Source organism: Pollachius pollachius (assembly GCF_949987615.1).
Source record: "Pollachius pollachius genome assembly, contig: scaffold_95, whole genome shotgun sequence".
Taxonomy (NCBI): domain Eukaryota; kingdom Metazoa; phylum Chordata; class Actinopteri; order Gadiformes; family Gadidae; genus Pollachius; species Pollachius pollachius.
The window spans coordinates 15,001-27,164 of record NW_027641408.1 but is presented as its reverse complement, the minus strand read 5'-3'; the positions used below and the strand labels follow the sequence as shown (position 1 = coordinate 27,164).

Sequence of the window (12,164 nt, the reverse complement as noted above, 5' to 3'; positions counted from 1 at the left end):
TATGGTGTTCTTTGGATGCAACTCAGCATTCTTTCTCCTCCAAACACGACGAGTTGAGTTTTTACCAAAAAGTTATATTTTGGTTTCATCTGACCATATGACATTCTCCCAATCCTGTTCTGGATCATCCAAATGCTCTCTAGCAAACTTCAAACGGGCCCGGACATGCACTGGCTTTAGCAGGGGGACACGTCTGGCACTGCAGGATTTGAGTCCCTGGCGGCGTAGTGTGTTAGTGATGGTAGCCTTTGTTACTTTGGTCCAAGCTCTCTGGAGGTCATTCACTAGGTCCCCCCGTGTGGTTCTGGGATTTTTGTTCACCGTTCTTGTGATCATTTTGACCCCACAGGGTGATAGCTTGCGTGGAGCCCTAGATCGAGGGAGATTATCAGTGGTCTTGTATGAATTCCATTTCCTAATAATTGCTCCCACAGTTGATTTCTTCACACCAAGCTGCTTACCTATTGCAGATTCAGACTTCCCAGCCTGGTGCAGGTCTACAATTGTGTTTCTGGTGTCCTTTGACAGCTCTTTGGTCTTAGCCATAGTGGAGTTTGGAGTGTGACTGTTTGAGGTTGTGGACAGGTGTCTTTTATACTGATAAGGAGTTCAAACCGGTGCCATTAATACAGGAAACGAGTGGAGGACAGAGGAGCCTCTTAAAGAAGAAGTTACAGGTCTGTGACAGCCAGAAATCTTGCTGGTTTGTAGGTGACCAAATACTTATTTTCCACCATAATTTGCAAATAAATTCTTAAAAAATCAGACAATGTGATTTTCTGGATTTTTTTTTTTCATTTTCTCTCTCATAGCTGAGGTTTACCTATGATGAAAATTACAGGCCTCTCTCGTCTTTTTAAGTGGGAGAACTTGCACAATTGGTGGCTGACTAAATAACTTTTTGCCCCACTGTATAAGTGGCATGTTTCAGGCGTTCATAAAGAAGGAAGTGAATCTGTAAATAGACGTGACCTTTTGTGTGGGGCGGGGGGGATGTTCAGTCAAACCGGCGGGAAAGTGCGACCATTGGTCCAACGTGCAGCACTGCCGCAGTGTGTTGACGTTGTGGCCAAGGGCGTAACTTTGGTTTGAGAAGTGGGGGGGACACAATAATCCGTGGGGTCTGGGGGTACCTCCCCAAAAACAAAATTGCGATTTGAATACCATTTTCTGCATTTCTCCATACATTTAGGGACTACGGTAACCAATACAAAAGCTGGGAAATAATTAAGTTGGTCATCATGCTAAATTCTGCCAGAATAAATATGCATAATCAAAATGAATCAAACTTTTAATATAAAGAACATTTCTTTATTCATTCATCGTATGGACAGAGGTCAGTGAACAAAAGCTACTGATATGATCATGTTCCTCCTTTAAAGGTGATCTAACATTATCAGGCCCTGAACAGGCACCTGCCACACCTCCACCTGATCTCTGATATTAATAGGGTGACCAGATCACAATTCACCAGATGTGGGACAAAGACTACGTTTGTCTGGGACAATGTGGGATACCAATGCATCGAGGAATTCTAAAATAACTTTTTAAAATAATAAACATTTTTATTCCGCCCCTTTGCTTATAACATTACAATGCTTTGCCATCTGCTTGATTCTGTATCACATAACTGCAAATACAAACTTAACAAATATATCTTATTTAAATGGAACTTTCCAAAGTTCTCTCACGTGAGAAAACATAGTAGGCATGGAGCTTTCATGATATTTCACAGTGCCTCGAGTTAACACACCTGACTGTTTACAATCAAACAGAACAGACAGTCTAGGCTACAATTGTTATTTCAAGTATTTGAACTTTAATGTGCCTTTTCTCCAACAACAGAGATCAACAACCTAACCCCAGCACAACTTAAAACACCACATTAAAGTGTTTGCTCTAGTCGAACAATATACTGAGCCACATATTCAAGTAGAACATGCCGTGGATTAGGCTACATGGAGTACATAGGCTGATTATCTGAACAAAACAAAACTCACTCAGCTCAGAATCACAAAGATTAACTACACAAAAGAAATGCATTTGAAAATTATCTGCTTTTACTGGACAATGATAACTAAAGGCACACCTGTGTATACAATTAGGCAATAGGCACTACATATAATATTAACGTTTTTTGTGAGTCCCGCATTGTCTGTGTCGTTTCACGGCGTATTCACCTCCGTCTGAAACGGAAAAATGACTCAAGCAAACTTCACTCAAAACGTTACCAGACTCACCTTGCACTGGTTTCACCCAGGAAGAGTTTCCCATTCTTTATTGTATCTGCATTTCCTCTTCTTAGCCGTACGAGTCGTGCTTTCCTCCGTCTCGTGCTGCATGCCGTTCTGACCTGGTTTTCATTATTTCTTGTTGGTGGGCGTGTCCTTAACCTGCGTCCGCGTCCCAGTTTGATTGACACGATCAAACAGCACGCCCCGCCCCCTGATGACAGCCCTCACTGCTGTCTCCGCACACAGCTGTTTGATAAATGCCTGATTAAAAAACACGCATTTCAAAAAAATAAAAAATCGAGTCTGACTGTCAATAACAACGCGGGACAACGTCTCAATTTGCGGGACGTGTAAAAAGTAATGGAAATGCGTGAGTGTCCCGCGCAAAGGACATCTGGTCACCCAATGAAAGCAGAGTCGGGTTATCCTATTGAGCCCGTGGTGTTTGGGTCTAACGTTAAAGTAAACTAGCAGCGAGAGAGACGCTGCTTTTCATACATTGTTGACGGATACTTGCTGCGGTTTAAGGTGGACTCGTTTTCAAGTTACATAGGTTAATAGAAAAACCATGCTGTTTTACAACCCATAATCAACCAGCTCACATGTCCTTTCTTTCTTTTCATCCCCTCTCCAAAGAAACACATTAAATCAAACTGCTGTCGGCGTTTCATTGTTATGAAAAACCACCGCGAAGCCTCTTCATTCAGTGAGCAATTTTTCAAGTGCTCATGCGTGGTGGAACACGTCGGAGACTCAGAGTCCACAGACGCCAAAGTGTACTATAGAACCGCGTGGGCAGGCTGTCCGTGTCCGCTACTCGTCTGTGGCAATTTGTAGTATTTTTATTTTTTATATATATCAGGGCCTTACAATCAGCAGCTCAATTTACATTCTCAGCCAGAATCTGACGGCTGGCCAAACGGTGAATAAGCACGAAAAAAGTACATGTCCCCCCCGTCCCCAGTGGAAATGACGCCCATGATTGTGGCAACCCCTCGCCGTCGGCCAGGGACAAGCCGCTTCAGCACCATGGACAGCGGCCCCCCTCCCACGGACAGGTAGTCAACGGGAGATACATACCCCTCCGCGCAGCTGCGCCGGGTCGCCCATCAAGCGTGCCCAGGGAGTCACGGGCCCTGGGGGCCCCCGGGGGCCCCTGGGGGCGGGGAGAGGGTCTGAAGGGCTGGAGACGAGGGAGAGGGGGAGAGGACCAGTAGCGGAGAGTCACGATACCGGACGACCGCCGCCCGTTATACTAACGACCGGACGCTTCCCTTCAACAGGAGTGAGCCGGAGGCGGCCGGAGGACCCCCCGACGGGCCTGACCAGGAGGCCCCCCACCCTAATACAGTGTTTCTCCCAGGAAAAGTCTTAGTCGAGGTGGTCCAGGAGCGCGTCTCGTTGCCCTGCGGTCTTCAGGACCGTTTATTCATCTTTACTTTTTGTACCTGATGGAAGTCTGTTTTCTTTCCCTACGGGAGTTTCGTATTCTGTTGATGCATAATAATTAAAAAATATTTATTAAAACCAATATAATAATATTCTTCTTATTATTTCATTCATTTATTTTACATTGGTAGTCAAGGCGGGGCCCTATTGTTGTTAAGGCGGCCCCCTTCACCTCACGGTGCTGGGGGAAACACTGCTTACACCCCATCGAGGAAGAACCTAAGCTGTATTCCATTTTCCGTTCTGTTCCCGGGCTCCACGAATTCAACCGTCCCGACTCAAACCTGTCCGCTCCTTTCATTGAGAACGACCCGTCGACGACGGCGGTGGGGGTCGCCCCTTTGCCGGAGGACGCGGGCGACGCGCCCCCTCGGCTGAACCGAACCCGACCCCGATGCGGCCCGCGGAACAACCCGCGACGAGGGACGAGGAAATGGACGCCCTGCGGAGATGCGTGCTCCGGATGGCCCAGCAGCTCGCCCCAGAACCGGCCCACGCCGCCGCCACGAAGCGGCTGACCAAGACCGGCACGGACGGCCGCACGGAGGCGTACCTGGAGGTCTTGGAGCGGGCCGGGGGGGCCACACCCTGGGACCCTTCCTGACCGGGGAAGCCCAACGCGCCTACCGGGATCTCCCCACCCTCCAGGCGGAGCAGCTGGAGGAGGACCCCCTGAGGAACGCCAGGGGACGCGGGCAGACCCACGACGGACTGTCACGGGACTCGGTGGGTGGCCAGCAGTACCACAGTCCAGCACACGGGGGGGTACTGTGTACTGTGTAGGGTAGTACAGAGTACATCTCCTGGGAGCTCTGATCTGGGGATGGATGGGACCGGGGGGGGGGGTATTGGACCGGTTCCACTGGCCGGGGGTAAAGAGGGACTCAGAGGACTACTGCCGAGCTACTGCCCCCAATGCCCCCTGGTGCCCATGCCCCTGATAGAAGTCCCATCGGACAGACTGGCGTCAGACATCGTAGCCCCGCCCCCCAAGACAAGTCGAGGCCACCGCTATACTCTAGTAATGGTAGAGTACACGACCCGCTGCCCAGAGGCCGTTCCTCTCCCCCCCCTCTCTCCCCCCCCCTCTCTCTCTCCCCCCCTCGCTCTCCCCCCCCCTCTCTCTCTCCCCCCCCTCTCTCTCCCCCCCCTCTCTCTCCCCCCCCTTCTCTCTCTCCCCCCCCTCTCTCCCCCCCTTCTCTCTCTCCCCCCCCTCTCTCTCTCCCCCCCCCTCTCTCTGCCCCCCCTCTCCCCCCCCTTCTCTCTCTCCCCCCCCTCTCCCCCCCTTCTCTCTCTCCCCCCCCCTCTCTCTCTCCCCTCCCTCTCTCTCTCCCCCCCTCTCTCCCCCCCTTCTCTCTCTCCCCCCCCTCTCTCTCTCCCCCCCTCCTCTCTCTGCCCCCCCTCTCCCCCCCCTTCTCTCTCTCCCCCCCCTCTCCCCCCCCTTCTCTCTCTCCCCCCCCTCTCTCTCTCTCCCCCCCTTCTCACTCTCCCCGCCCCTCTCTCTCCCCCCCCTTCTCTCTCTCCCCCCTCTCTCTCTCTCCCCCCCTTCTCTCTCTCCCCCCCCTCTCTCTCCCCCCCCTCCCCCCCTTCTCTCTCTCCCCCCCCTCTCTCCCCCCCTCTCCCCCCCCTCTCTCTCCCCCCCCTCTCTCTCTCCCCCCCTCTCTCTCTCCCCCCCCTCTTCTCTCTCTCCCCCCTCTCTCTCCCCCCCTCTCCCCCCCTCTCTCTCTCCCCCCCCTCTCTCCCCCCCCCTCTCTCTCCCCCCCCCTCTCTCCCCCCCCCACTCTCTCTCTCCCTCCCCCCTCTCTCTATGGCTGTGCTGTGGTTCCATGATCACTGGAAATCATATGAATCCCGACCCGTCTGTCTGTCAGAGGTGGCAGCATAACAGCAAAACAGCACAGCCATAGTTTACTCCCCTCTAGACAAAATCTAACTGGTTGCGACGTTGACAGAGTGTATGTGTTGCGTGTGTTGAGTGAGTGATAGGTTGTGGTTGCACGGCTCAGGCTGCCGGACGGCGCTGCAAGGAACTTTTATAAACGCAATATTGTTATCCCGCCGTAATCAGCCCGGCGGCCCCGAAACGTTAACGGCCCACCGGGAATTCTCCCGACTCTCCCGATTACCACTCTGCCTGTTTGTGTGCCAGTGTGTGTGTGTGTGTGTGTGTGTGTGTGTGTGTGTGTGTGTGTCTGTGTGTGTGTGTGTGTGTGTGTGTGTGTGTGTTTAAGAAAATAGCGAACCAGTGCGTCATTAAAAGTAGCCCAATAGAGCGGGAAGAACAGGCTAATCTGGCAACAGTGCCTGAACGTCCTTTAAGACTAGCCCAATCTGCGGGGAAAAACTGCCCAATCTGGCAACACTGCTGAACGTCCTCACGCTTTGGGAGATAGGTCCCCAAAGTTTGTAGAGAATAGTAAAGAAAGAAAGAAAGAAAGAAAGAAAGAAAGAAAGAAAGAAAGAAAGAAAGAAAGAAAGAAAGAATAAAACTTAGGAAAAACAATAGTTGAGCGCTGCATGCAGCAGTCACCTAAATATGTACAATGCATAACGTTAGCTCTCTGGCTCATAGCGGAGTGGAATAGGATACCTGAGTGAACAACGTTTCCGTTGCATGAGAACCTTACGGGAGGGTAATGATTGTTCCAGGTATTAGTCAAACCCTCAGGTGTTACCAGGGAAACAAAGTTATGGCTTGTGAACAACGTTATATTGGGATTGTAAAACGCATGAAAATATAAATGAATGGTCTTAATTTGTTTTCTTTTACAAGTCACTATTTGAGCGGGAAACAGACTTTGACATAAGACCCTGATAGCCATCTCTCCATGGGGGAAGAGCATACTAGCTAGCTTCTAACGGTAGCTAGCTAGTAATGCTAGGACTCCCAAGAAATACGTTCACAAGCCAACATAACCCCATAACTAAAACCTCTAGCCAAATACATCTCAGCAGTGTACGTCGTTCCTAAATGAGCGGGTCTACATAGAGTGACGCTAACGTTTTGGCCGTACACGTCACCGTCAACAGGGTGGGGGCCGAAGTTGAGGGTGTCTCCACTGGTGCAACACTCTCTGAGGGTCGGCGCTCCATTTCACTGGCAATGTCCCTTAAAACTCGGGATACACCAGTGTTGGGCATTTTAAGAGAGTGAAAGCCAAGGCAAAGTACGGCTGGCACATGACTTATCTTCTTAAAAGGGTCATCTTGGCGCCTGAACAGTGTTTAGGCTGGTGCGGCTCTCTAGCCAATCAGTGAGCTTGTTACATCCCATGGCTAATTTGCATTGTTTTACCTCGTTTTACCAGCGCAAGGCCCAAAGTGTCACGGAAAGGCTGAATGGAGAGGCTAAAAGGAGAAGCTAAATGACGAAGCAAATCGAATAGCTAATAGGAAAAGGAAAAGCAGCAGGGAAATGGAAATGCAAATGTCAAGGAAATCGCCCTTTTAAATGCCTGATTAAAATCTGTATTCTTAATCCAATTAGTGAATCCAGTTATTTATTTCTCATTTTAAACTGCATTTTCAAATATATTTTTAAATTGCATCATTTATTCATGAATTCATTCATGTATTTTTAAATGATGTTCTTATTGACTGTTTTATGTTGTTTTTGTAAATCCCTTTTTAATTCGGGCTACTTATTGATGGATTAACATTTCATTTGTAAATAATTTTTATAATTCCTCTTTTTATTGTCCATTAACATATCAAATAATGAATTACTTTGTATTTCTTTATAACTACCTCCGTGACAGTTGTGGTCCTCCATAGAGATGCGCTATGCACACAAAAAAGAGAATACCAACGTTGAATTTGCAACATTTTGCAACAAATTATTCTACATCTGCCCATATATGGACAAGTCAGAATGTTGCGGTTTCCACTGGCTACAATGTTGCATCTGTGGCTGATGGTAATGCAACCACAAAGAAGTATACTCTACGGGGCTATTTTCGTCATTATTATGTTTTTTTTATTATTTTTTGGACGGCACAGCAATCCGGGGCTATGCCCAAAAGATCCGGGGCTATAGTCTCGAATGCCCCGGTCTAACAACGCGCCTGCCACAAAGGATTAAAATAATTCCACATCAGTGTGTGTGTGTGTGTGTGTGTGACTGCGAGAGAGAGAGAGGGACTTCCTGCTCTATAAAACAGCTTGTGATTCACATGCCTTTTTTTTATTCTCTATAATAGACATATCATGATGACATCCGGGTATACGGACATCGCTGGAACAAGTTAGTACTCCAGTTTCTTGTTTAGAGGGCAGACCAGTCCCCCCATCTCATATATGATTGGTTAGTTTAACTTAGTGACACCGGCGCCTTTCTGAAAGGTTGAGATGTTTTCAACCAGAAGCTGGGAGCGGCCGCACAGGAGGAAAACAGGCACTGGAAGAGACGCTGGAACAAGAGTCTTTTTGGACACAGACCATTACACAACATACTCACTGGCAGGAGCGTTGATAGCAATTGAAAACATTCGGGCTGTAGCCCTGAAGTTAGAGTTCTTTTAAAACGGGGGTACGGGGGTTACTCCCCCGAGAAAATTTGAAAATCGGGATGATGAAACATGCAATTGCAACGTAGTTTGAAAAGGAAAGGAAAGACCAATCGTTATGCCTGACTCACGTCACGGCAGGCCTACTGAGTAGGTTACGTTAAGGATAGGAAAGAGGACCACATACACCAGCAGCCAAAATGAGGCATTAGAAAAACCTGAAGCCAAATAAACACATGTCATGCGCCTACCCGATGTCAAGTGGACCGGGTTGAATTCAGGTTGAATTCACTGTGGGTCTCCTGAATCTGTGCAAACTAGAGCAGCACTAAACAGCAATATGTACCTGATGCCCTATGCATAGAGAATACAATTTGCGACAAATGATTCTAAATCTGCCCATAAATGTACACAGCAGAATTTTGCGGTTTTCGCTGGCTACAATATTCCGTCTGTCAGTTGTCAAATTTGCTGAACAAAATGTTAAACTTCAATAATTGTTCATAGTCAACTTATGTAGTCCATTTATTTACGCTCTCAACAGCATAACCATATGCTTCGCCACATTGGCGGAAAAACACGGCGCACGCAAAGTACATCCATGGAATCAGCCGTTCCCAGCTCGCCGCATACTAGTAGCCTGGGTGCTTTAAGGGTGGAGCAAGCTGGATACGGAGCGGGTGAAAAACTCCTTAAATGTGTGTGTGTGTGTGTGTGTGTGTGTGTGTGTGTGTGTGTGTGTGTGTGTGTGTGTGTGTGTGTGTGTGTGTGTTCGTGTGTCACTCTGTTCGAGCCTGCACGAGAGTTCAATGTTCTTACTAATATTCATACTGGTTTAAATAACACATTTGATAGTATTTTGCATCTTTGCTGAGCAAGAGTTTTGTTTGAAAGTTCAGTGATTGAAACAAATAAAAGCCTGGGCTATTGAAGTTTTACGGTACCACTGACATGCACCTACCCAGAGTCAAGTGGACCGGGTTGAATTCACTGCGGGTCTCTCTTCTTATATCCATCTTACCAAAGATATTTTATTACTGTCCTTCTCAACACTCTGATCTCACTAAAAGGCTAGCAGAACGAAACAGCAATATCTACGAGGTGCGCTATGCATAGAGAAGAAAGAATACCAACGTTGAATTTGCAACATTTTGCAACAAATTATTCTAAATCTGCCCATATATGGACATGTCAGAATGTTGCGGTTTCCACTGGCTACAATGTTGCATCTGTGGCTGCTGGTAATGCAACCACAAAGAAGTATACTCTACGGGGCTATTTTCATCATTATTATTATTTTTGACGGCACAGCGATCCGGGGCTATTCCCAAAAGATCCGGGGCTATAGCCTCGAATGCCCCGGTCTAACGACGCGCCTGCTCACCAGACGCCATTTTGTGTGTTTGCAGTTTAGGAGTTATGTCGCTGGTGACGGTGTTGTCTCTTCACCCTGCTCCACCTAGGGAACACAACACAATGATGATATCACTTTGGTAGACAACAACACAACACAATGATGATCTCACTTTAGTAGGCCTACACAACACAACGATAATTTCACTTTAGTACACAACACAACACAATGATGATCTCACTTATGTACACAACACAATGATTGCACCTCAGTACGCAACACAATGATGATCTCACTTTAGTACACAACACAAGACAACGATGATCTCACCTTAGTACACAACACAATGACGATCTCACTTTAGTACACAAAACAACGCAACACAGTGAAACAACCTGACTTTCAGTACACAACACAATAATCTCACCTTTAGTACACAATGAAATACGATCTGACTTCAATAAAAAAAACAAATTGAAAGTCAGAGCCAGGGTCAAAGGTTTGTTGTGATCATTTACAATACAGTTCATAATCACAACGCAACACAACACTGTAAAATAATCTTGATGAACTAAGACCAATTTCATGTTTCTTATTGTCGTTGAATCAGACGCCGTGTGCAGTGACCAAAGCCGCCATTCGGCGGTTCTTTTGACGTCAGGAGACAAGATGGAGGCCGGTGTTGTGTCAGTTTCTGCAGTTGGTGTTGTGGTGCTCCTGGTCTCTGGCGGGAAGCCAGGCTGCAGCTACCGGGGCTTTCCACAGCCAACACTCAGCACACCATGTGACCCAGGCAGCCAATCAGGTCGCCCAGGCAGCCTGTCTCCAAACCAGTCAGATCAGTCCTGGGCCAGCAGCCATCTTGGTTCTACACGCTAGCTGGTTGGGGAACTGAATAAGGATTCATACATTCTATTTTTTGATCTGCATAACGATTATATCTGTTTTCATGGTGTTAAAGCTATTTACATCTAGTATGATTGTGTTCATGCTGTATATCATAGGATATTATCAAATACTGAATAAAGGAAAGGCTATCTAAATAATCAAAATCATAAATGCCATTAATAATGTTTTTTTATATGTATCACATGGCTTCTAATGTTTTAAGACTAAATATAATAATTTTGTATTATTAATTTCTGTATTTTTTAATTCAATTTAATCCTAAGGATTAACCTATAACCTAACAACGTAACCTCTAAACAAAGTATGTAAACCTAATTTAGCAATAAGTATATTAAATTCATGTAGGCAGAACAATTTTTATGTATTTTATTGACAGAATAACCAAAGTATATATGATCCAATTCCCAAAGAACATAGAAAACACAACAAAGGGCATTAAAGCTAAAGCAGCCTAGCTCGATTGTGCTAGCCTATGTAGCAATGCAATTCTCTACCTAGCAGAACTCTAAAATAATACGGAAACACATTGCATTTAACGATTATTGTATTCAAACTTGACAGAATCTCACCGTCCCAAACCTTGATTCAGAAACATTATTTAAAACTTAAATATGACTAAACAATCTAACATAATTAAAAGCTTATATGATGAAGCAGTTAGGTTTGGTTTCCAAGGGTCAGTGAACGATTGCAGGATTAATCCATTGAGTTAATCGATCACAAATACAGAGATCTAATTGATTTACACTTCTTACTGATTTATGTTTTTTATCAAAATAAAGTTGAATGTTAATGTAATCAAGCAAATATAGCATCTTTAGTTAGCTGAATTCCCCAAACTGATTGTGATGATTATAGATGAACAGCGATCCTCTCCATCCTGCTTTAGGAAGATGAACGTGAGAAGCCTCTTCATGATCAAACTTTAACCTTAAACAGCAAGGAAGCACAAGTCAGGATTAAACATCAAACATTATCACACACATTATCACTGTGATGATGTACTCTTAATATATTACTGTGATGAAGAACTGTGAAAGTACTACTATCACTGTGATAAAGTAGGCACCTAATAAATATAAATGTAAACATATTTCCCTGAATAAGTATTGTAAAGTGGTAAAGTACTGACTGTAGTCAGGGGTTGGGCCTCAGGAGCCGGATTCTGCCCCTCAGCGTTCTCAGAGCTGGTGTCAGAAGAAGCTGGGAAGTATCAGAACGGGAGGAGGTGAAGTCATGAGCTAGATGTATCTAGATCTATAGAGCTGTAAAGTCCAGTGAGCTAGATGTATCTAGATCTATAGAGCTGTAAAGTCCAGTGAGCTAGATGTATCTAGATCTATAGAGCTGTAAAGTCCAGTGAGCTAGATGATTCTAGATCTATAGAGCTGTAAAGTTCAGTGAGCTGGATGATTCTAGATCTATAGAGCTGTAAAGTCCAGTGACCTAGATGATTCAAGATCTATAGAGCTGTATAGTCCAGTGACCTAGATGATTCTAGATCTATAGAGCTGTATAGTCCAGTGAGCTAGACAGTCACTATTGGTAGTAGCAATAATCATAAGAACCGAACTGCAGTAAAAACACAATTTACTCACCAACTGGTTTGTGTCCCTTGTCTGAAGCTAAGGATCAAGAGAAATGTTTAGTGTTGTAACAGTGATAAACATCCTCATGTTATTATACTTTCATATTCTTAATGCCACAACATCT

At 45.9% G+C, this 12,164-nt stretch overlaps 1 protein-coding gene across 2 annotated transcripts in view; it reads right to left on the bottom strand.

Annotated features, from left to right (window-relative positions):
- Window positions 1-10,802: 10,802 nt before the first annotated feature.
- Window positions 10,803-12,164, bottom strand: part of LOC307091613 (class I histocompatibility antigen, F10 alpha chain-like) — a 15,678-nt gene continuing 14,316 nt past the window's right edge. The window contains exons 7-9 of one of the 2 annotated variants that reach the window (XM_079759252.1): window positions 12,050-12,076; window positions 11,584-11,654; window positions 10,803-11,381 (exon numbers count right to left, since the gene is read on the bottom strand). In XM_079759252.1, coding sequence (XP_079615378.1) covers window positions 11,370-11,381; window positions 11,584-11,654; window positions 12,050-12,076 — 110 coding nt within the window. In that variant the 3' untranslated portion in view covers window positions 10,803-11,369. Of the gene's footprint in view, window positions 11,382-11,505; window positions 11,655-12,049; window positions 12,077-12,164 lie in introns of those variants that run through there. The other variant, XM_079759251.1, reaches the window with a different exon arrangement.